Raw genomic sequence first — 26220 nt, 5'->3', positions numbered from 1 at the left:
TCTGTGCTCTTGTTCCTTTCTTTGCAGTTCTTTCCACTCAAACAGATCCTTCTCAAGCCTTTCAGATTTCTGTTTCCACTTCAGACCATCTTCAACAAGAACAGGAGGAATAGAATAAAGGCTTCTAAGGGAGGAGAAAAAAAAGCACCTATTTTTCCAAGAGTCATCACCTTAAGGTTCAAGGGCGGGGGAACTCACTGCACCCAATTTCCCCAGAATCTCAGAACTTAGTGGCAGCAGTCACGAGAGGTGGTTAGTCTTTCCTGTGTGTTTATTACAGGCCTCTAAAGACTCTTATTTATTCTCTCCCATGTCACCTTGTGTACAGTCTGGTCTGTGACACTGATGGTGATTATGTCATTATTTTGCTCTGGGGGCTTTGGCACATCTGCAGAGCTGATGCACATCTTCTTTGTTACGCTGGCATACGTCCCATATCGCAAATGCTTCATTAGCCTTCCTGCCTGCCTGCCTCCTTGCCAGACGTGAGGGCCCAAATCCAGCCTTCTTTTCACTTCGTTCTTTTGTGTGGTTCATGATCATCTATTCATCTTCATGGCTCTTCCCCATTTTCCTCGACTTTTGAACTCCAGATGTCCTGGGCTTTTTTTGCCCAAATCACTCCAAAGTCCACAATGAGAAACAAGGTGACTCTTCACCCTTCCTAAGCCATCTGACCCCTCATGACCTCTCCCACTTTTTCACTTCTCAAATGAATAGTGACTTTGAATAGGCTCCCCACAATGACAGTTAACATTTTCTAACTTGCAATTTTAAAAAGTACCAAGGAGTTGCTTACAGTTTATGATGGCTAGCAGAAACAGATTCAAAGGTTATTAGATATTGCTTATTGAATGCTTTCTTTATCCTACTCCCTTCACCCTACCGCCATTCGCTCTCCCTGGTTCTTTTATTTTTTCCACACAGTGCTACATTTTACCAAAGGGTTTTCAAAAAGATGCTTTGAATGTGAGCACAGGAAATTTTCTTCATGCCTCACTATGCAGGTTGTACTGGTTTGAAGTCTCCTCTTCTCTGAATGGAAACTACACACACACACACACACACACACACACACACACACACACCCTTGCTCTCCTCCTTCTCCGCTCCCCATTGACCTACTATTAAATATTTGGAATGGTTAACACTTGGCCCTTTTGAAAACAGAAAATTATTTCACTACCTAAACATTTTTTTTAACCTTCCAGAGATAGTCCTACAGAGTCAGTCCTGTTTCTTTCATTAATATGTCTTAGTTTCTCTACTAACTAGCAGAGATTTAAAGCTCACTATCCGGAGCAATGATTAGTGATAAGGATATGCTCTATAGTTTCTTTGTTTTTCTTAATGTAAATTAATTGAACTATGTTAATATATTACAGACAGCTCCTCTAGGAAGTGCTTGCATCAGATTTCTTTCTTCCAGCCCTCCCCACTATAATGCTCATCATTACTCTCCACCCCAGTAGAAGATTTTTAAAATTTATTTTCATCTTTGACTAAAGCCCATTCGAATTTGAGAAGACGCTTCAGTGTGAGTGGCACATGTTCTGTGGGGTTATGGCCATGTTACTTCCAGTGAATTTTAATCAAGACTGTAGGACAAAGACCTTGGCATGGGTTAAAAAACAGTTTTCCCCAAGGGAAGCAATTGTTTCTTGGTAGACTCAGAGTTGTCACATTGTACCAGATCACTGACCTCTCTGATCTCCATCCCCTTGAGATCACTGAGCCAGACCCTGGTGTGGGGAATTGTTCTGTTGATATGTAAGTAGAGTCATAAATTTCTATAGCGAGAAGGAACCTCAGAGATAATCTAACCTTAGAGGAAAGAGTCCAACTTCATTTTTACAGACAAGGAAACTAAACCACAGAGAGGGGAAGTATCTGGATGAGAAAAACATTAAGTGGCAGATCTGAGTAGAATCTGTCTCTCTTGAAACCTCATTCATTATTCTTTCTACTATGCCATACTTTGAAAGTTAAAAACAGAAGAAATGCCATTCTGGCTTTTAGCTGTGGACCATCCAGGTTAATGTGGTCTTTGACAGTGGCACAAAAGAATGTTTTGTGGGAGTGGGCCTTAGGGTAGAAGCTGAAAAGAGTCCATTTTTGGCTCAAAATAAGGAAACATTTCCTAGCAATTCAAGCTATCTAGCAATGGAATAGGCTGTATTAGGGAGGGGAGCTTCATCCCTGGAGGTCTTCAAGCAGGTTCTGAATGGTTGCTTGTCAGGGATATTGTAGAAAGGATTTCTATTCAGATACGAGTTGAATCAGATGATCTCCAAGATCCCTTTTTATTCTGAGATTATATCTAACTTTCCATGGGAAAAACACATACATATACACAAAACTATAAATTAGTTTCAGCTCTTTGTAAAATAAATCTTATTTTCAGAACGCATCCGTCTCAAGGCAGAGTCCCATAAATTTGCAACCAAATGAGAAAAAAAGACTTCCTTTCCTTTGCCCCAAAACTATATTCTCCACATTCCAAGAGGTGTTTCCTAGTTATAGAACTCAAGAATAATAATAGCAATAACAACTCATGTTTGTATAGGACTTTGAAGCTTACAAAACACTTTATCTGTACTATCGCACTTGATCCTCACAACTTTATGAAGTAGGTGTTTTAATGATCCCCATTTTACAGATGAGGCAACTGAGGGTATAAGATGTTAAGACACACAACTAACAAGTATCTAAGGTGGGATTTTAACTCAAGTCTTCCTGACTCCATCTCAGGCACTCTATTTTAGAACCCCAGATGAGTCTGTACTAGCCTATCCATACCCTTCCTGATTTAATAGACTTAAATCTTATCTCCCCTCAGCCTGTACTCTCTAGAATGAAATCTTAAACCCTGTAGTCTAATCTCATACGGAAACTGCTTTATCCTCTCAATCATTTTAACTGTCCTTCTGTGAACCTTTGGCAGCTCCAATGTGTTTTTCCAGAGGGGTATAGACTAGAATTGTCCATGATATGTCAGATGATTAGGCCATCATACTATCATACCCCAGATAAGCAGGGACTTTTTTCCATTGTCACAATACCTATTCAACTTCTGAAGCAGTATGATTTGGGGATGAGCACCTTAGTAGCACTCATTCATTGGAATTATCTTCCAACTGCTACAGGAACAGAGTATCAGATTCTCAGTAACCATGGCAAATATGACTATGTCTAGATGACGTCAGTCGGCTGGATGAAAATGAAGAAATCAGCCCTTTTATCTGAATATTTTTAATTTTTTTATAGATAAAATATCTTGCATATACTAGTTTGCATCCAGAAGACATCCACTGAAGACAGTTGCCATTAGTCTAGCATGGACTTGGTGTTACCATTGAGAATATCAATCATATCAGGATAATTCCAGGCCCTACCTATTACCTCAGTGTTATTCTCAAGAGGCTCTTTGACTCCTGAAATGTTCATTAGCAAAGAGGCATCATCTCAAATGATTCATAATAATAATAATAGTTAACAGTTATACAGCACTTTTAGGTTTGCAAAGCATATTTTATATGTACATATATAATGTGTATATACATACATAATATTTTATATATAAATAATATACACACACATACATATATATGTACATAAACACACACACATATATATATATACATATATATACATATATATGTGTGTGTATATATATATACACGTATATGTAAAATCTCATTTGAAACTCAACCATAACCTTGTGAGGTACATACTATCATTCTCTAGTTTACAGATGAGTATACAGAGGCTGAGAGAGGTCAAGTGACTTGTCCAGGGTCACAAAGCTAGTAAGGGTCTGAGGCTGGATTTTAACTCAGATCTTCCTGGCTACAAGCCTAACACTCTATCCACTGCAAACCCTGCCCTCCCCCTTCCCCCAGTTGTCTAGATTGCTTTGGCTTCACTGCTTAAGCAGAGCAAAGCATTGTTTGTATCCTTCCTGTTCTATCACTCAAATACAGAAAATGGGAGCTTTCTGGGTTTTTCCCTCCCTCCTTCTCATGGTACTGATAACTAGTGAGTGTAAAAAGGGTTTCAAGAATAGAAACTGACTCTTGCTTCCATTGCACCCCCATTACCACTCTCCTTCTCTATCCCTACCCTTGTCCAAGTGTTCAAAAGTAACTTTTCCCAAACAGCAAACAACAGGTTCCTTTCAAGTAACTCTGATTTGACTGGGATAGTATAATGGAAAGAGATCTGCACAGAGAATTCAGGAGACCTGAATTCAAATTCTGATTCTGCCAGTGACATTGTGACCTTTGGAAAACTGGTTAACCTCTCTGGATCTGGTTTTCCTCACCTATAAAATGGAAGGGTTGGACTAGCACTGGATGACCTCTTGGGGTCTTTCCAGCTCTAACTTTGTAATATTACAAATGTGATTCCTCTCAAAATCAGGCCTATTATATCACTAGAGAGAGTAAAATCATCCTAGGCATTTTACAAAGCTTTAAGAAGTATAGTCTTTGCAAGTCAGAAGAGTTCCATTCAGGGGCCCTCATTCTTCTGTGCCATTCCTGCAGCTTAATTATCTCTGTCAAAATCTCCAGGGACCCCATTTGAGTCTTTACAGAGGCTCCCACTGTGCCTATCTGAATATCTGCCATGCCCTTGGGGGCCTGATAACTGACCTGCTAGGAATACAGAGATTTAATTTTTAGGCATAAGCCCTTTACTGCCTGGAATGGCCCTGATTGCTACCAAGGAGCACAAATAAGTATAAGCTAGATTTTGTGAGCACTTTGTAGGTGACTTTGGACTTTCCTACTGAATTCTCATAAGTGTTCTCCAGACCAGAGCACAGACATGGGAAAAATAAGAAAGAACTGACATATTAGGCATCACACACCCCATCCCATCCAACCCCCAGTGTCTTAAACCATTGGTCGTTAGTGTACTGAGCTCACTCTTTTCTACTATAAGCTCTCTCATTGGGTAGAATTGTTTTCCCTATATTAACTTTCTTTCCTCTTCCCCACATGGAAAGAAAAAGGCTTACAAATCTCTCTTTCTGTCTCTATCTCTCCCTCTCTTTCTGTTTCTGTCTTTGTCTCTGTTCCTCCCTCCCTGTCTCCTCTCTTCCCTCCCCTTCTCTATCTCCCTCTTCCTTCCCCTAGATGTCAATAGCATAAGGTCACAAAAAGTCTCTTTAATTGAGAAGTGGGTTTTCTTTATAGTGATTCTATACAAACTTGGGGTTGGACCTGTCATTTCATTGGGGTGGGGAATTCTCTGTGTGGAGATGCTCTCTACCAATGTAGATCAGCAACACAGTGTATTAACTTATTCTTAGAGTTTCTTAGAACACTAAGCAGTTAAGTGACTTGTCTCTGATCACAGGGCTGGTATATGCCAGAGATAGGACTTGTCCTCAGGCCTTCCTGATTCTAAGGCCAGCCATCTAACCCCTCTACCATGCCGCCTCTCGGTAGCCAACAAATATTCACAAATCACGTTTCCCATATATTGGTTATAGATAATCAGCTTTGGTGTCTGTTGTTGCTGGGTCTCTTAGAGTGTGGAGGGGGTGTTAGGAAGTTATAAAATAAAGTTCTGGCAGTTTTAAATAGCTTTGGACAAAGTTGTATTTGCTAATGGAGAACAAGTATGGGGGGGAGGGGGGATGACAGGCAGAGAAATCAGATAAAGGTAGAGTAAAGTCCATCTTTTCAGTAAATATAAGACAAAAACCAATCCAAGGTGAAGGCGTGATTTTTCAGATGAATTAATGATGTGGAATTTATTTTGTTTTTTTCCCTCTTGGAAAAAAAATTGGAAAATTGCCATTTCAATATGGCAATAAGATTTCTGTCCCAAACATCCTCTCAAGTGCTTTTAAAGCTCAAGGCCTTAGCCTTGAAGCTCATTCCAGCAATTCTGATCTTCCTTTCAAAATTGTTTGCCTTGTATCTCCCAGGGATCTCAAAGCTTTTTACAAACCTTTATGTGACATGACCTTTGAGGGAAGGTTGGAACTTCTGAAATACAGTCATCGCTTAGTCCAAGATGAAGTGTTTGCTGAGTTGCTGATCCTAGCAGCAATGGTCTACCTATTTAGGAAAGGGGGAGAAAAGTGTATCAAAACAGATCGTCTCTAGTTGAAGGAGTTGTCAATCAAAACCATGCATTAGGATGCAGGACATCCTTGTCCTCTATGGTGACTCATGGATCTTGGATATCACAAGAAGTCACTTCATCTTCTAGCTTAGAGGCAATATCTCAAGCCTTAAAATACTCTCTAGAGCTCTGTTTACACAGGGAAAGTGCCAATCTAACAGTCACAATTTTTGCGCCATCATTTGGAGATGACATTTATCCAATTACTGGACTCTCAGTTTCCCAGGACCCAGCATGTGTCCAGATTTCTTCACCCACATTTCTCCATGAGGGAATACAGATTCAGCTGAATATTTGACTAACATAAGTAAGGCGAAATTAGAAAGATAGATCTGCTGGAAAAGATAACTGTAATACATTCCAACCCCAAATAGAAATAACTTGGGATTATCTGGGCAGTAGAGATCAGGATCTGTTGTTAGTCAAAGGTCTTCTTTCCAAGCAGGAACCAAGGCTGATTCTTCTTAGCTTGTCATTTTAGTTGGTAATCATACACAAGGCAAGAAAATTAATATTGCAATATAATCTATTTCCCAAGGCTCTTAGGTCCCCAGCACAGGCAGTGTATAATTTCCCTTGCAAGCTTTCAGTGAGGTAGAACACCCCAATATGAACAGAACACTGTTCCAACACAAGGTTTTTTTGTTTGTTTGTTTGTTTTCTTAATCTAAGATATCAGCCAGATTTTGTTACTGTTATTCTGTTGATATCTGGCAATAGGCAAAGTAAGACTGCAATGCACAATGGGGCATAACATATGTTGTGGACACGATATAAGGTGTAATAAGCACATTTATAAATGTTGCTTTTCATTTATTTATCTAACCATTTGTTATCTATTTCTCTTTCTGCTTCCTTCCTTTTTCTTTACTTTTTTCCTTTCTTCTTTCTTAGTTTCTTTTTTGCTTTTTCTTTCTCTTTCCCTTTCTTTTTTCCTTCTTTCTTTCCTTCCTTCCTTCCTTCAGAACAGTGATTTCACCAGTGTAAGGGACTTCTGATAAGGAAGCTCCCTCCACTAGCACAGATGTGCAACCATTTTGAATTTAGAGAGTTGCCTGGGAGCACTGAGTTGAAATGACTTAACCAGGGTCACATAACCATTATGAATTAGAGGCAGTACATGAACTCAGGTCTGACTCAGAGGCTGAATATCCACTATGCTATACTGCCTCTTTCTTTTCCTGTTTTCTACAATATTAATATTTTAAATACTATCAATTTAATGGAATGTAGGTGTTTATTTTGTGATAAGTCAAGTTGTATGTGTTATACCAAAGAATCCAAGTCTCTCCAGGAGAGAGTCACACAATTCTCAAACCTTGCCTCTGGTCATGTAGCATGGACAAACTCCTCAGTTTAGCATCATCTTAGTATTTACTGGCCAAAAAGCACTTGCCTACTAGTTGTGAAACTGGACATATAGCTGCAATACTAATGGTTCTTTGTGCAAAACATTTCTACATGTAGATTAGAGAAATGCTTTACACCCAGATGAGAGTGTAGAAATAGAGACAAGATCTGTGATGTCACTGTTATAAAGAATCTCTGAGTGAGAAAACTCCCTCGACCCCTTCAACTTACAGTCTTAGACACTTGCCTAGAGCGCTGAGAGGTTCATTGATTTGCCTGGGGCCAAACAATCAGGATATGTTAAGAGACAGGATTTGAACCCAGGTCTTCCTGCTTTTGAGGCTAACCCTATCATCTATACCATATGTCTCTCATCAAGTGGTTATGCAAGATGAAAAACAACAACAACAACAACAGATTTTCTATAAAGTCATTTATCCTGAAACTTGGGCACAGTGAGTAGATTGCTGAACCTGGAGAATCAGAAGGATCTGAGCTCAAATTCTGTATCAGACCCTTACTAGCTATATGATTTTGGGCAAAACAGGGATAATAAAAGCATTCACCTCATAGGGTTACTGTGAGGATAAAATGAGAAATTCATAAAGTACTTTGTAAACCTTAAAGCTCTATGTAAATATTAGCCAATTATTATGTTTTAATCTCATAGACTTAAAAAAATTTCCCAATAGAGTAGAAAGAGCACTCCATTAAGGAGTTAGCAAAACTGGGTTATATTTATGTCTTCCATACTAACTCTCTGTGGGCTAGGCAAGTCATTTAGCCTCTCCAAATTTCAGTTTTCTCATATCTCAAATGAGAGAAGTTGGTTTGAATATATATTTTTTTACGAAAATGGAGCCTTTCTCTAAGCAAGGAGCACACAGACACAGGAAGGAGGAAGCATGAAATCTAGTAAGAACACATTACCAAACACCAAAACAGTACAACCTACATATAACCATAATATTCAAGAATAAGTCATTGACATAACATATTCAATACAACCAAATTTTAATCTTTAGGGGTTTGTTTTCTCAGGATTTGACCTAGAATAATCATTTTAATCTCCAAAACTCTCATGCCCTCCTCCAAAGTCTATTCTGGGAGACTATAGTTATAATCTATATTAAAACTTAAGTGTTCAGTAAGATAAAAATGCTTGATTCCAAGTTGTGAAACTAAGGCCACGTTCAGGTGATGTTTCTGTCCTTCGTTCATCTTGCTTTGTGCTGAGAAAGGCCAGAGGTATCACTGTTATCAGTGTGTGACACAGTCTTTTCCCCACACCATGAGAATAAAAACCAAAATGTACCAAGCCTTTTACATGGCATTTCAGTGTCCATTTATGTCAGATCCTCAACTTCACTTACAGATAGTCTCTGAGTTGAGTATTTATGGGATTTTTTTAATTACATTTCCTCCAAAGAGTCATTTCTCCTGAATTATGTCTGGTTACTACCTCCCACTGCTTCTTTTGTCTAGTTCTGTATGTTCAGACTTAAAGCTGTTTAACCTCAAAGTGGGCCTGCCATATGTACCATGTATTCCCAAGGTCAGGGGAATTGGTTTGTGTTTGCTGTCTATGATGATGGTCAAAGCTCCTGACACCTTAACTTTGTCTAAGGGAAGTCCTAGAGTGCTTGTGTAGGTCACCTAGGAGGAACACACAGTCACTGATTTTCTTACTTCTCGACCCTTTGTCCTCTTCTCTGTCTGTGCTTCCCTCCATCCTTCACCCTGATCCCTATTACCATGACCTCGCACGCACAGAAAGCATTACAGCATGAGCAGCTTTCACTAGCCCAAACCTCTGATCCCACATACATGAGAGCTCTGTTTGGATTTTGGCAAGAAATTTTCTTGCCTACCAAATCAGCTTGAATAAAGATTTTTTTTTTTAAATAACAGGCAAACATTCATGACAACTGCCTGAAAGTTCTCCCAAGATGATTTAGCCCCTTCTCTAATACTTATATCCTTATCTACATGCATGATGGCTCATTGCTTTTTGTTCCCACAATGAGACACCCAAGAATTCTACTTTATATTCAATTTGAAAGCAAAATCAATCCTGAACCAATCTTATCATTTTTAAAGTATGTTTATCCAGCTTTGTAGTAGGAACAGGCAGACTGTTTGAAGGCCACATACTTTTCGAACCTTGGTTGCAACACGTTGCCCCATTTTGAAACCATCTTTATCTAGCCGAGAAAACTAAAATCTATTTGACAAAGTGGTACACTGGCCAGTTTATCTTGCAATATGGCTTTAGCTCACTGAGTCTATTGATCTCCTTAAATTAATGTTTACAGAATGCTACTGAATTTTGCTCAACAGAACATTGTTCTTTTGAAGCTTGGCTTTAAAAAAAACCCACAATACTGTTTTTGCCATGTGTTCCTCTGCTAATACCAGGGAAACTCTTCCTTCCCTCCCATCCCCCTGCTACCCCCCCCAAGGGTAGCCTTGAACTATGACTATATTCACTTCCTACAAATGTGTTTATTCTCAAGATATTAGTAGCATGACACATGACTGAGCTGTGGTTCAAACTAGGGTGATTCTGGACAGTTTTTTGGACTGTTCTTATGTTTCTAGGGTCCCTTAAGTTTTAACACAAAGGCAACATAACAGAGTGAATTGAGTGACAGCCTTGAAGGTGGAAAGACCTGAGTTCAAGACCTATCTTTGACACAAATTAGGTGTGTGACCACAAGTCACTTAATTTTGGACAGTTTAAAAACCTTCAATGGTTCTTTATTGCCTCTGGGATGAAAAAAAAATGACTGTTGTCTCTAGGACAAACTATATGCTTCTCAGATTGACATTTACAGCCCTCCATAATTTAGTTCCAGCCTACCTTTCCAGGTTTTGTTCACATTATTTCTCCTAAGTAGAATGTAAGGTCCTTGAGGGCAGGGGTTGATTGAGTTTTTATCTGTACATAGCCAGCACCCAGCACAGTGCTTAATAAATGTTTGTTGAATTTGGATTGATCTGAATTCACGCAGTCTGCATACCTGCCAAACTGGCCTATTTTCTTTTCCCCAAACTCAGCACCTTGCCCTCCAGCCTCTGTGCATGGCATAAACTATACTCATGTGAAATTGTACTTCTTCCTCACAGAATCCCAACTCATATGCCATCTCCTACAGGGAGCCTTTCCTGAACCTTTTAGTTATCAGTTCTTGCTCCCTTTCCCTAGTTCTCAAATGATCATTTATGGGCTTATTCCATTCAATCTAATTCAAACGTGGATGGTAGGTACTATTATTATCACAGTTTTACAGATGAAGAAACTGAGGCAGAGAGACTGACTTGCACAGGCTCACACAGCTAGCTAAGTACCTGAGGATGGATTTGCACTTAAATAGGAAAGTTGCTCATCTATATTGGTGGAAGGAATTTCCATACCTGGACTTCTAACACAGATGAAATCTTAAGTCTGGATTTTTTTTTATTTTCTAAGTTTTTAACACCACTTGTAACATCAAAACAGAGAGAACTTTAGTATAAAATCCAGTCGTTGCTGCAGAATCTTCATTATCATGTCATAACATAGCAGGCACTTTGAAAGTATCTCCACTGCTGGTGTTGTAGTCCTATTCTTTATAAACATAAGTGTAAGGGGCCGGATTTTTAATAAAATTGAAATGCCATTTAAATGTGTCTCTGGAACTCTAAATAGAATGTCTCAATCCTCAGCCATGGATCTCTGGGTGTCTCATACGTGGGCTTATTTCCAGAGATAATTTCAATATCTCACCTTCCCAGAGGAAGCACACGTGTTGACTTAGCATGATATTCTATTCAGCTTTTGACAATTGAAGAAAGAGAGATTTGAGTCACAACGTTGAAATATGACCGAATTAAAACTTATCAAAGTAGGAGGAGCCACTCTGTTGCCTGAGCTTAAGCAAAGATACCTATTGTGGTTAGTTCTCCCAGAGAATGCTTTACCTTGATGCATAGACAAAATGAAAGATTTACCAGGAATCAGAGATCTTTTTGATATTTCAAAGTGAGACAATAATAATAATGATGCTACCGTGCATTTGTATAACACTTTATACTTTCACAAGTTATCAGATCCTCATCTTTTTCTTACAAATTTAAATATTACACATTTAATTACACATTAAATATCACACACCTTATTCTTACAAATTTAAATAATACACATTTCACTCTTCATAACATCCTGTCCTGCTCCTTCTCTGAGCACCTCCACTTCTCACTGACTATATGCACAGAATAAATGGAGACATGACTGTCAAGGAAGACCCTCAGAAGTGTTCACTTGTTGCCCAGTTTCATATCTCCACAGATTCCCTTTTGTAAAGAGTACTTATGGTGGGTATAGAGCTTTCTCTGCTTCCAGAAAAGGAGTTCATGTGAGTGAAACAAGTTGGGGTTTCGGGCAAGAGACTGGGGAGGGGGCCCCCACAATGGAGAGGCCCAGCACTAACATATCTATTCTTGCCTTTTCATCTGATAATCTCTATGTAGAGTTACTAAAGCATCTGAGTTTATCCATTTAAGTCCACTCTGTCTGCAGGGTAAGTCCCTAGCTTGTGCTACTGCTGTCAGGAGATATGTCTCTCCTTGATCAATATTTACTTAACAAACAGCAGGGGTAGGACAGTTTGTTTAGAGGAATCATGTGCACACCAGGGTGAATGAATGCTCGGTAAAGTGCTTTGACTGGTTTTTTTTTTCCTTTCCTAGGATATCTTTTTTTCTTTTTTGAAGGGTGCTTTTTTCCTTCTTTTTTTTCTTCTTCCTTTTTTTTTTTTGTTCTCCTCTAGAGAGACACTTAGAAATCATCTTCAGAGAATGACCTTGCTGTAGGATTAAACATATTGTTCACATCTTGGGACAGCTCATGACGCAAGTTAACTTTTGGAAAACTTAGTATGTTGTTCCTTTTTAAACTCTGGGCCAGGTTAAATATTTTGGACAAGGTCTTAGGAAGAGCTGAACTTTCAAGTGTTTTGCCTTGACAACTTTGGGAGAAGGGGGAAGGAGGTACAAGGGAGGAAATAAACTACAAATTAAGCTAGATTGCTTTGAGCTATTGAAGGTTGGCATAAAGAAAGTTTCAAACTGGGCATTCCTGATCACACGGTTCTTTCAAAAGAAGAAAGTCATGTCTTTCCATGATTTTAGAACTCTTGGATTGAAGTAAAATGAAACATTATTTCTTTTCCTTTTCTCATATTAGAAAAGTAGGGGGGGGGATACTTAGTATTAAAGTTTTTATACCTTTTTAACTTCTCTTCTGAAACAATGGTTACTGAAGCCTGGAGTTAGAGCCTTCAGTACAACTGACTTGGAGGCATCTGGGTCTTGCTGGAGGGGTCTCTCTCTCTCTCTCTCTCTCTCTCTCTCTCTCTCTCTCTCTCTCTCTCTGTGTGTGTGTGTGTGCGTGTGTGTGTTGGGGTTGAGGGAAGGAGTTATTTATTTATTTGATTTTGTGAATCAGAGTTGTAAAAGCCATCTGAAATATTCATGCAGAATTGTCTGGGCAGCCCGTTTCTGTTTTATTTACTGCACAGTAGAACAGCCACAGCGGATTAGTTCTACAATACCCATAACAAAGGCACAACAGCTGATGCATGTGATGTGAGGAGGTGACAAAACAGTTAAACTATGCTGCTGGCTACAGGCAAGCAGTCAGCAGATGCAGACAAAAGGGTTTGTGACAAGAATAACTCTCTCTCCAAGGCGAGCAGTGAAGAGTATCCAAAATACCAATACCCTTTTCTCCTTGACATTGTCTTCTTACAGTCAGCGTTTTATTGCCCTTTTATAGTAAAAATTTTAAAAAGAAAGAAAAGAAAAGAAAGAGGAGGAAAGAAAGGAAAAAGAAACTCACACCTAAACTAATTCTCCAAAACATCAGCTGGAAATTGACTCCTTTCTTCACACAGCCATACTGGCCTCTGAGGGTGTATGTCCTACTCAGTTTTCCATTTGAAGTTGAGCTTAAAAAAAAAAAAACTACAAAAAGTTTAAAAGAGGAACTGGAAAGTAAATCATCCCTAATGGGGATTAATGAGGTGAAACTTACTAATAAAACCATTTCAACTTTTAGTATTAAGGGTAGTGAGTAGTGGGAGAGGCTGTGTATGATTTGTTCTTCCATTCATTTTAGTGTGAAATAATCTCATTGATGAGACAAGGCCAGTGAGCCAGTTTGTAAAGTGGTCAGGTTTTGGGAGAGGATGGAAAGGAAGGGTGCGGGTGGGGCAGCAATGGCAGGAGAGAGTTGGTCTGGGCACAAGATTTAGGTCCTCTGTGAAGGGCCCATGAATGAGCTTTATTTCAGAAGTGTGAAAAATCAGCTTCTCTATCTCCAGAAAATAGGAGAGGCTGTCTTCTTTTTAACCTTTGTAATTCCCCTTCTATTCTCTGTGACATTCATTCAGCTGCCAAGTGCGTTTGGCAAGGTTTGGGCTAGTAAGCGCACTTCCAGTGACCGCTAACCTTGGTATGTCCTGACACTTATGATGAGTATCTGCAGGACACAGAAGGCAGGCAGCCTGCTCTGTCAGGCTTTTATTATGTACTGCAGAGGCTGGGGACAGCCAGTTTAATAAAACAAATCATCCTTGAAGGTAAAGCAACTGGGAAGAGGAGGAGGAGGAGAGCAGGAGGAGGAGGAGGAAGAGCAGGAGGAGGAAGAGGAGGAGGAGGAGGAGGAGGAGGTGGAAGGGGAGGGGGGGAAATAAGTGTCTTTGCCACTCAGTCCAAAAAAAAGCAACTACCATCCATCCAACAAACTGAGCAATGCAGTGGCTGACTGAACGTACTTAAAACAGTATAAATTCTTCTTGCCCAACCCCCTACCCCCAAACCTCTTTACCACCACCTCTTTCCTACTCCCCACCCCCATCACCTTGCCCTTCTCATAGCCTCATTTATAGTACAGAAACAACAAGCATGCTCAACTTCTAATGAAAATTAATAGGTATCAGTGGCTGCTCACCACCCCCATTAGAGGTCTTCTCACCCCTCCCCACCTTCTGCTTCCAAATAACTTGGCAAGGAGGCACAAGCCCAGTTGGAGCTTGGGTTCACCCATTTGGGGCTCTGATATTCTCCTTGGTTTTAGAACCCTAGGTGAAGCAGGATCTGCAACATCTTAAAACTCCCTACCCTATCCCCACCCCCACCCCCAGCATTGAGAAGCCTTTTCTTTTCCCATCTGGCATGTGCAAGCAAAGCTATGGTGTGACTCCTCTGAAACAGTAGAGTGGGGTCAGGTTTGCCTCTCCCCGAAAATCCTTCCGCCCCCCTCCACTGAGTCCACATTGTCTTACATTGGGGTCATTTGATTGACTCCTGCCACCTGATGCTGAGAAGATACTCAGGAGTTCATTCTGCAGATAGTTGAGTTCTATTAAAAGAAACCCAGACAACGGCTTACTTGTCACCAGGGGATTTTCGGCAGATGTTTATTAGTGATGTGAAAGCCATTAGGTGTAAAGAGGAACAAAAAAGCATAGACAGAGTCAATAGCATGAGCCTAAATTATGGTCCACTCTGCCCCCCCCAACATGATTGTCAAAAAAAAAGTCCCCTTTGCCTTTTTTTTAATTGTAAGGAGGAACAGATACCTGGAAGAAAGCATTCCCCCACCCCCTTTCCACAAGATTAAGCAGTCTTATGTCTGGGATAGAATATACCAGCCCTCTCAGGAAAACAAAGCCAAAAAATGTTTAGTATATAGCAGAAATCAGTGTAAGTTACTCCTTGATCTCCATTCAAGAGAGTATAATTGTTAAGATACTGGAAGGACCTTGTTATCTGACCTCTATGGCAATCCCACAGAGTCTACTCCAAGGTCAGCTAGCATTAGTGAGAAGTGGCTAATCTATTCTTGTATTAACTGAAGAATTCATTGCCCTCACCACCACTACCAATGACCCAATAACCAAAGCAACTGCAGATCCAGCCCTGTTTATTAATGAATTCCAAGCCTTCTTAGGGATTTTCTCCATCATAATACTGCTATGTAGAGATGCCACTCTGAGGTCAAAATGGCACTTGATGAATTCCAAAGGCAAACAATATACTGTGCTAGAAAGGGTACTGGACAGGTTGTCAGTATAACTGAGTTCCAGCCTTGGCACTGCCACTGACCAGATGTTCGACCTTTGATGAGTTATTAACCCTCTGGGCCTCAGTTTCTTTTTTCTTTAAAATGCAGGAGCTGAACTAGATGACCTCCAAACACTCCTTCTAGTTGTAAAAGATCTATTTTATTTTATCTTTGTTATCAGCTCTCATTCAATAAGCTCCTAGGTGCTGCTATGTATAATATAAGGTCTACCCAGAAGATAAGGTTTATGTTCATCAAATATTTATTATTAATTATATTCTAATAATAATAATGACATTTATATAATGCTTTTCAATGTGCAAAGGGTTATATATGCATTATTTTATTTGAGACTCTCAACAACTTTGTGACCCATTTCCCTATTACAGATGGGGAAACTGAGATTCAGAGATTGTGACTTGTCAATAGTCACCACAAGTATAGAAGACAGGAATTGAGGGGGCAGCTAGGTGGCGCAGTGGATAGAGCACCGGCCTTGGATTCAGGAGAACCCGAGTTCAAATGTGGACTCAGACATATAACACTTACTAGCTGTGTAACCCTGGGCAAGTTGCTTAACCCCATTGCCCAACAACAACAACAAAAATTTTAAAAAAATTAAAGACAGGAACTGAACTCAGGTCTCTCCTACTCCGGCAGAGTGTATTATATCACACTGCTTCTTAAACATCTATTAGTTGCTAAAGAGAATATAAAGAAGTATTAGACTTAGTCCAAGCCTTCAAGTTGCCTACAGTCTCTTGGCAAGGCAGAAAATAATATAAACAATATAAGTTAAGTGACAATACAAGAATTATATGGCAATTTAAGACATCAGTATAAGAGATGTCATGAGTCAGTATCCGATTAATTGTCAAATTAATCCATAAACAATATGGGATACAACCCACTACTACTCATTAAATAACATGGAGAAGAAGAGTTGGGAATAGGAGACCATTATTAGCACCCAAAGGAATAATTAACTTTAATTGTTTCCAAGAATTACACTCCCCTCTACCAACCCTGACCTTTTTCTGCATTCATCCCCTCTCCCTCTGTCACACACACACACACACACACAAATACACACACATGCATGCATATACATACCACCTCAAACTACATTAGGTATTCTTCCTTCTATCTTCTGCCTTTGACCCTCCTTCTTTCACCCTTCAACTGTAGAGCTTGGAGTACTAAGGAACGATTTCTAGGTTAGGAAATAAGCCCTGTGATCTCTGGAGAGGTGATGTGATATAACAGAAACAGCACTGAGCTATCATCAATCAAAAGATATGGGTTGGTGTCCTGACTCTTCCACTTTTTAGTGATGTGACCTTAAACAAGGACCTTCATCTCTCTGAGTGAACATCAGTCTTCTCATCTGTCAAATGGGGATAATAGCATTTATCCTGTTTAATTTATAGGTCTATAGTAAGGATCACATGAAATGAAGTATATAAAATACTGTATAAATGTCAGCTATGAATATAAGCTTTTATTATTACCATCATTTTCTGGGCTTCACTTACAGCAGCTGCCCTTACTGCTCACCTAGTTATGCCATGGGCACCATTCCCTTTGAGCCTCTGTGCTGCTTTCCTATAACACTTCTCTGGAGCAAAGGATCAAGGATATGAATTCTCTGTTTCTGGTGGCTAATATCACCATCCTTCTTGAAATGTTTATTTTAATAAATGCCTTTGGTTATGGTTTTGTAACATTTGGCTAACAGCTCCCAAACCAAGCAGTTATAGTGGATAGTTGCACAGTCTAACTGTTCTCCAGCCAGATTCCTCCTCTCAATAAAGCCTATTTGATAAAATGTGAAGATTATCTGTGGGGAGAGGGTGGAAGGGTGGGTAGAGGGAGGAAAGAAGGGATGCTCTCCAAATGACAGTTAAATGGCTTTTTGTAATCATTAAAAAGTGAACAGGAAGGCCCAACTCTCCTCTGGCCCCTCCTTCCTCACCAGCACACATGTGCTCACAGCAGATAGAGGAAAACACCGAGACTTTGTGGAGCATCGCCTACCAGGAATAGCAGCTTGGAAGGAGGGAAAGGGGATAGGACAGAAGATAAGAGAAATTTACTCCTAGATGGGACCTTAGAAAATATTTAGTCCAACTGTTGCATTTTATAGATGAGGAAACTGAGGCCCAGAGTGGGGGCATGACTGGGTTTGGAATCCACACTCACCCAAATGCCTCACTTCTTCTCCCAATGGGTAAGGTAGAGAGCTATGATATTGCAACAGAGGGGACTGCTTCAAGGGAAATTCATTACTTCATTAAAAGGAAGACCATGAGCATACTGTATTGTAGGTGCTGCTCCAAAGGTTCACTTCACCCAAAATCTGGTCAAGTCACCCAGGCAGCAATGGTATTGTGCAAAGAATGTTGGCCTGGGAGACAGGAGATCTGGATTCTGTCTTGGATCTTCTACTAACTCGCTATGTGGCCTTGGGAAACATACTCAATCCCCATGAGTTTCAATCTCCTTATCTGCAAAAGGAGAGGACTGGAGTAAAGATCTTTCTCCTGATGGAAAGTAAATACCTTGAAAGCAGGGACTATTTTTTTTCCTTTGTATTCCTCCCCCCCCCCAAGCTTGGCCCAGTACCTGGCACATAACAAGTGTTTAACAAATTCATGTCTCTTTTGTGTCTGACATTCTTTGAAGGAGGAGTGGGGTCCCACTTCTCAAGATAGTCATCACAGTATTTTTTTTCCCTAAAGAAGTAAGTCATTTGGGGAAACTCATAAACCATTTGAGAGGCCAAATTTAACCGTGAAAACAGGGATGTTTAGTCCGTGTTCCTACATCCTTACTACTGTCATGGCAAGTGTTGGTTGTAGACAGAAAGGGGAGAAAGGAATGAAGCTTTTCAAATTTTTAAATACCATTTGTTTACATTAATTAGTCCAAAACAGAAGAAAATATCTCACTCTATATGTGTGCATCTATAAATATCTGCCTGCACACCTACAGTATATTTACTTCCATGTTTGTATACATAGGGTGTAAAAATCAAATGGTATTCTTCATTTTAATATAGAGGTCCTCAATTAAAGGAAGTCCACTAGGTATTCATTTACACTTTCAGAAATAATAGTTTATGGTAATGATCCTGTCAAGTGGCTAATACCCTATCTTGTGGAAAGATACCTTCCCAGTCCACCTTTTATCTTAGGGAATTTACAAAGGATTCTAAACAAGCACATCAATAGCCACTAACTTCCAGGTCAGGACTATTAAATAAATAAGTACACAAACAAATAAGTGAGATAACACCAAAGAATCTCCTCTCTCCCACCCCCAGGCCCCACACACACCTTGGAAGGAACAGATTGAAGATTGGGGGCTTAAAAGGGAATCGTTATCTTGAGACAGAGATTGAGCTATAGACTAAGCTTAAAAGGCTAGGCAAACTGAAGATTCATCAATTCACAGGACACGTCTCCTCATGTGGATCCAGCTCTGAGGGAAAGATGGTTTAAAATGACTAATATAACATCAACATTTTTAAAAAATCATACAAATTATATTGGGATGGCTGTGACATCTCAAATATTATGACAGATTGAATGATCTGTCAAGTCTTATCAAACTGGAAAGTATCAGAATTGGGGTATTTAATACAACCATATGCATCTGTCATCCAAGGACTAAATGCTGAGAGGCAATGAGGTGGCATAAAAAGAGGACTGGTTTTAGTCAGATGACCTTAATTTGAATCCTGGCTCTGTCATGTATTACCTGTGTGACCTTGGGCAAATCAATTAACTCCCTGGGCCTTAATTTCCTCATTTGTAAGATGGAGTTGGACTACCTGACTTGAGTTGGTCCCCTCCAACTCTACTTTCCTGTGGTCTGGTGTGATATTTTAGGTTTCTATATATTTTGTGACTTATTTTAAATATGATTGTTTTACCTGGCTCTCTTTTTTTTTTGTTTCCTTAATTGTTATTTTTGTCTATTTTTGAGCCCAAATGCTTTTTTTTCTGTGTGAAAACACCTGGAATTTATAGTGGAAATAATTGGAGAAAAAGGATTCTGCTTTTGGAAATTTCACTTCTGAAACTTTTATTCAGGATCATAACTGTTTTGTAATGTAAGGTCAGAGTCATGTCATCTCTTCTTCTCTTCCCAACCCCCATCCCCAAACAGCCACTCTAGAACTCAGGAGTTTGTCGTTTCAACAGACCTCACTATTTCCTTGTAGGAGTCTATTGCTAAAACTCCACCGAGCTAGCCATCCTGTGTTCTTATGCTATATATAACAACTTTACATAAAAGAATACAGGACTGCCATTTTTAGAAAATGCAGGTGCCATATAAGCCTCTTTCTGAAAGAAAGAACTTAGCTTAGTTCCTTTGAAGAACTGGAGACTTGAAACTGAAAACTTTATTAATGCCATTGTCTCCTTGTATCAGCAGGTTCCAGAGAGATTCCTGGAAGTCGCACAGATCACATTACGAGAGTTTTTCAATGCCATTATCGCAGGCAAAGATGTTGATCCTTCCTGGAAGAAGGCCATATACAAGGTCATCTGCAAGCTGGATAGTGAAGTCCCTGAGATTTTCAAATCCCCGAACTGCCTACAAGAGCTTCTTCATGAATAGAGGTTTTCAACAACTCTTTCTGAATGTATGAAAAGTAGCAGTCCCCTTTGGATGCCCAAGTTATGTGTATCTAAATTTTGATTTCATACACATGTGTATGAGAGACATAGATATGTTTATGAAATCAGCTGGTAATTCTGCCTCCTCTTCATGAACTCTTTTTTTTTCTTTTGTGTTGTTCTGTTGCAAGGGGATACTGAATTGTCCTTCTGCCTTCAGTTTACTTTTTGCCCAAGGCCCTTAACATTTGAAGACTTAAATGGGGTTCATTTTCAGGGAGAAGAATTTTGAAGTGGGTAAAGCCTGTCTTAGCAAGGTAGGGCATCATGTATGTGATGCCTGTGTCAGATACGTGGCTTGCTGCTAAGTGGCATTTTGGCCGAGGGAAACCAGCATCATGGCACACTACTGTAGACAATGAAGTTTCCTCTTGTTTTTACTGCTAAAAAGGTCTGAAACTCTATGGAATCACTATTTAAGCTTACTTTTATTTTATTTAGCTAATTATGTTGCTTTTGCTAAAAACAGCTAATGACTTTTTTAGCAGCTCATTGCCTAAAGTGATAACCCCAGAAGACTGGATTTCCAAACAAAACAAAACAACAAAAAGCTATTGACCTTTTCCTAATAGGAATGATGACTACCCCCACTCCCAAATTAATGACTTAGCTGCCAGTTTCTTATTGAGGCAAACCGATTTTGCACAAGATTGGCCCTTTCAGGTTGAGATTGGCAACTTATGCATGATGGTCTAGCCACTTCTCTCATTTTACAGTATGGTCCTCTTGTTAAAAAACAGAACATATTTCATTCTCCACAAAGTAAAACCTAAATCTTTTCTATTTACCCTCATCTTACTTCAGATACTAAAAGGCACACAAGTTTCAAACCTACTTTTGGCTCAACTTTGCTTAAAGTTGCATTAAAAAGATAACTCCATTTGATATTTAAGGCGCCCCCCCCATATAATTTTCTGAATTACCTTTATACAGGAAGAGAAAAATAATCCCATCCTGGACTTTCAATTCCTGGTTATCCTGTAAGCTTTTTAAATAACAATTAAGTTTGCTTGGACTTCATCTTGTCAGAGGAACACATATAAGAATGACCCTTCCCCCCCTCAAAAAAAGATGATTTCTCAGATTTGCAAGCATTTGTTAAGCACCTACAAATGTGACAAAATAAGTCATAGAAACAATCCCCCACTGTATTGATGGATATGCAAAGTGATGACAACCTAACTGATTTTTTCCTCGCTTTTCTGTGCAGCTTTTAAAAATGAGTGATATGCTACCAGTCTCTTCTAACACAGAAGCTAGTATTGACCAAAATATGAGTAGAGTGAGTGTACAGTGTAGTAAAGTTTGGGATTAACCTAAGTGATGCTATTTCAGCATAATATAAGAAAGCTAGCTGCTAGTTCTTTGTGCTTTCTTCACTGGTTCTCCTTTTTTATTATTTTCAAAATTTCAAGTGTATACTGTCCAATATTTACTTTAAAAAAACACATCTGATGGCATTTATACTTCTTTTTTTCTGATTTCTTTTTGAACAGATGCAGTAAGAATTTATTGTTCATTAATGTTTTCCACCCTCTCCCCCTTCATCAGGTAATTTGGTTAAAAGCAATTTTCACTAAATGATTCACTAACAAATCTGGTATTTAGATCATAGGGAACATAAATATGGCATTTCCTTAACTTTTTTTTTTTCTATTCCAAAACTGCATTTGACTTTGGAGAGTGAAAGTTTACCCATGTGACTAAAGAGCTGACCTGATCACTGCAATTTCACTTCATTTATAAATACTGCTGATAGACAGAAATGTATGAAAGCTATTATTGTCAGCACAAAGCCTTAAAAACCTGCTGACTTTAAATTAAACAGCCCAATCCTATGATGCCCTGTCATTATTCCCAAGCACAGGCAGGATCCCTGCCGTATAGACAATGAAAACAATAACATGGAATGAAGTGCCAGCAGCTTCAAAATGAGTCAAACACAAAACATCTTTTCCAGTGTACTTGTCTTAAAGGATGGGCACAACAGGATATGCATCTTTTTTCCTTAAAAAAAATAAAGTTTGATTTGGCAACTATGGCATTTAATGTGTCTACAATCCAATCTGCACTTTGTAAAGAGATGATTAACTGGTGGTAGTCCCCTCTTTGGGGTATTGCTACCCACTGGAAAAGGTGATCTGCAGGCCCAAATGAGGATCAAGTCAGTCCTTGGCTGTTAAAATGTCACTGGAGTGGTGTTACAATACTGCATTGCCACTGACAATGGGAAAAGGCAAAGCCATACTTTATGCAGACTCTGTGGAAGAATTGCTATGTACTTTCTTGATCTGAAATGAAACTGATTCTTCAATTACAATGAGTTGATTTTTAAATTGCAATTCTGACCCCACCTCCTCCCCACACACACACTCTCCACCCTTCCCCTCCACCTAATTTAATTAAGCGAACTGAGCAAAACTGTAGACTCACACCTAGATGCTATTGCATTTATCTAATGAGAGTAATAGAATCTTGATCTTCACTGAGGCATAGAAATGATTTCAGAGTGGAAACATTTCATTGCTTGGTCACTTTGCTTCTGGGGCACAGGAGTTCCCCACACAGTGCAGCCATATTATCTTATGCCTCTTAATACATCGGAAATGACAAAAATCTGGGTGACAAAACTCTTATTTAATTAAAAGTACAAATGGTATGAACACTCTCCCTAAATGAAATTTGACTAGGTTGGAGAAGGCTAATTATTTGTGGTGGGGGAGAGTTTAGACAGAGAAAATAATTTAAAGTCCATGTTGAAATGACCACATTGCCACTCATTTTCTGCTAATTCTGATTTCTTTCTGCATACACACTTGAGGTTATAGTCTGTGCCTAGACCTTAAATGCACCAGCGGAAGGATTAAAAAAAAAATCCTTCAAAATGCCAGTTTTTTTTCCCACAAGTACAATTGTTCTTGTGCCTTCTGTGGCTTTCAATTTCATCTTTTAGACTTTATTTCCAATTACTACAGCTGCAATAAACACTAGATTTTTTTTCTGGCTGTTTGACATAATGTTGATAGCTATGCATATTTTGTGTCTTTTTAAAAAAAAACAAAGCGGCAGACTACGTTTTTGAAGAAGAGAATTTTTAGAACAGTTTGATAACGCAAATTATTTTTTTCCTCAATTGTTTGAGCAGCATTCAAGTTTTGAAAATTCTTGTAGAAGCCAATTTTTTGTAACTGTGGTGCAAATCTTGTGTTTTCTTAGCCTAAAGAAAAGTAGTATAGAAGCAATATTTCATATGATGTGCTATACATGTGTATGCATAAGCATACATGTATATAGACACATACAGAATCTATCTATATCTATATCTATATATATATATATATATATATATGCGTGTGAAGTGAAAAGCTTACCTTTTTCCTATCTAGATTTAAGATCCTATTTTAGACATCTGTTATGTTTTGTGAAAAGAATGTTCTATTTGCAACTGCAAAACATTTAATTCTTACTGTATCTCTGGTTGTTTAATGAGAACGTTTCACATTAAATGGTATAACAAGTGGAATATGTTAGAATGTAGGCATTATTTAAGGAAATGTTCACCCATATATATTCCTGAGGTTTGCTTTGTGCCTCTGAGTATTATTTAATTAAAAGTGTTTTAAGTTTGCAAAATCTTTATTACTGTACCAGGGAAGTGGGTGAATGTCTTTGAAAAAAATACAAAAACATAAAAATAAAAAATAAAACAAAACAAAACCAAGAGGGGAACTTTTATAAAGCAATGTAAATATTTAACCTTATGGCTGTTCTTGCATAATACATAGATTTTAATAATGACATTCTCAAAACATCTGTTGGATTTATTAGGAACTCTTCAGTAACTGTATAGATAGTTGAAAGCATTCTTCAAAATCCAGCTTCTCTACTTTTAAAAGATAACAGTCTCTTTCATCAGATGTCAAGGACAAGGGTGATACAGTTTCTGTAAAAATTACAGAATTTTTTTCTATGTACGTGAAGTCATTTAATAAGTAAAAAAATTTTCTTTTCCATAGGTTAATGTTAAGGTATAAAGGTGAAGATATTTGTGGCTTTAAAACTAGGATTTTCACCAGCAGCATTGACAAATTTGTAAAATGAAGAGTGGTTTACAGCTCCCCCAGAATAAGCATTGTACATGAGAAGTTAGAGCAAAAATGATTTACCATGTGTATTATAAAGTATTCATTGGTGTGACTAGTGCAAATGTTTCCTTCTGGTACCAACTCTGTGTTTGAATATTCCAAGAGGCATTGTTTTCAAAAAGCTCCCCTTAAAAGGAATGTAACTGGTTTATATGAGTATCAGTTACTGTATTGCACTTAACTGTTATGTTGAAGGAAATGCAATTTTGTTTTCTGTAGAACTGTTGGTTGTAAACCATCCATAAACTGAAACTAAGAAAGGCTCATTCAAAGCTGGGATTAAAAACTGGTATTTTTTAGCCTTTGGATCTTCTTAGAAACACTCTTGGTGGGGAATTGGATGGCATCTGTACTCTTCAGAGTCTTTTTACCTAAGCTACAATTCCTCCTCCCAAATCTGCCATCCAGTAAAATGCAGTGCATCTGAGAGGGAGAAGCAACCAGGAGATATACATTTCTTGGGCTAGCCCTCTCACAAGAGGATTTATTCATTCTGTATTTTGCAAAAACATAGGTCCTCCCCACAGTGGGACAAAAGCTGTTCAAAAGTGTGTTTGAGTTGCTCCCTACAAAATCAGAAATCAGAGTGAGAGAAACCCGTACTGAGTTGGACTGAAAGCTCCCTAGAAGAGTCAAAGGTTAAAGTTCACACTAGTATCATCCCAGCCATTACTCATTTGTATATAGTTACAAAACGTGACAAGACACTGCCTTTATATTATTTAGCAATATGTTGTAAATAGCATTAAGCTCTTTTTTTGTAATGAAGACCCTTTAATTTGAAAATAGTACAATAACTGAACTGATAAAGTCAATTTTTGAGTTTGTTTTGTTTTGTTTTTTTTAGTTAGAGGCAATTTCAACTGTGGATTTTTTGTTGTTGTTGTCTATTGTTCTAAAGACTTTGCATAATTTATTGGTTTAATTTATCCTAATTTATTTGATGAAGGTGTACAATTTTGTATTACCAAGGATGTACTGTAATATTAATTGATGATATGATTAAAAAAATGAGATTCCCTGTCCATATTAAATAAATTTTTAAAAGGTGCAGTAGACAATTGATTTTAAAGTCGAAGTGAACATTTTAGTTTGGCAGCTAAATTTTAAAACAGGAAAAAAAAAGACGTTGTTTGGGGGTAGGGTGGGAATGGGGTTTTATTTTGTGTGTTTTAAGCTTTTGTATACTCTCCAAACTTTGACCTTTTTGCTTTGTACCACTTAAAGGATACAGTAGTTCAATTGCCTTGTGTGCCTTCCATCTTCTCTTAAACTGAATGTATGTGCAGTATATATGCAAGCTTGTGCAAAATAAATATAAATTACAAGCTCATTGATGTGCTTTGGATTTTTTTCTGAAAATATCTCGTAGGGGATTGAATGTGGGGTCGAGGTCCACTCAAGACAACAGACTATGATGCAATTAGGATGACAGTTAGAGTGTTTATCCCCTAACACCCTGGATGATAAAACCTGACAACTGGGCCCCAAACACTGATGATACAAATACCTTTTGTTACCTGGGCAGTTTGATTCATCCAGATTTCAGGGTTTCCAGGTAACCTCCTATTGCCACAAGGTTGATTCCAAGGACAAATTTACCTTTGTTTATCCCTTATGAGGAAGAACACAAAGCCAGGTTGGGTCAAACTGCTGTTATAATTTTCTCCCCACAGTTTCTAGTTCCAGATGATTCAAAGGAAGACGTAAACATGACCACATTTCACCCACTTGCTAAAATCATAGAATTAAAAAGAGGCAGCCTAGGATAGGAGGCATGGTAGAA

General features: G+C 38.6%; 1 protein-coding gene across 1 annotated transcript in view; it reads left to right on the top strand.

Annotated features, from left to right (window-relative positions):
* Positions 1-25767, top strand: part of PROX1 (prospero homeobox 1) — a 59041-nt gene extending 33274 nt beyond the window's left edge. The window contains exon 6 of the mRNA XM_021007841.2: positions 20045-25767. Coding sequence (XP_020863500.1) covers positions 20045-20230 — 186 coding nt within the window. The 3' untranslated portion in view covers positions 20231-25767. The remainder of the gene's footprint in view (positions 1-20044) is intronic.
* The last annotated feature ends 453 nt before the right edge of the window (positions 25768-26220 follow it).

This window comes from Phascolarctos cinereus, unplaced genomic scaffold (genome assembly GCF_003287225.1).
Source record: "Phascolarctos cinereus isolate Bilbo 61053 unplaced genomic scaffold, phaCin_HiC Scaffold_5;HRSCAF=322, whole genome shotgun sequence".
NCBI classification, from domain to species: Eukaryota; Metazoa; Chordata; class Mammalia; order Diprotodontia; family Phascolarctidae; genus Phascolarctos; species Phascolarctos cinereus.
This window is presented reverse-complemented; position numbering and strand designations above follow the sequence as displayed.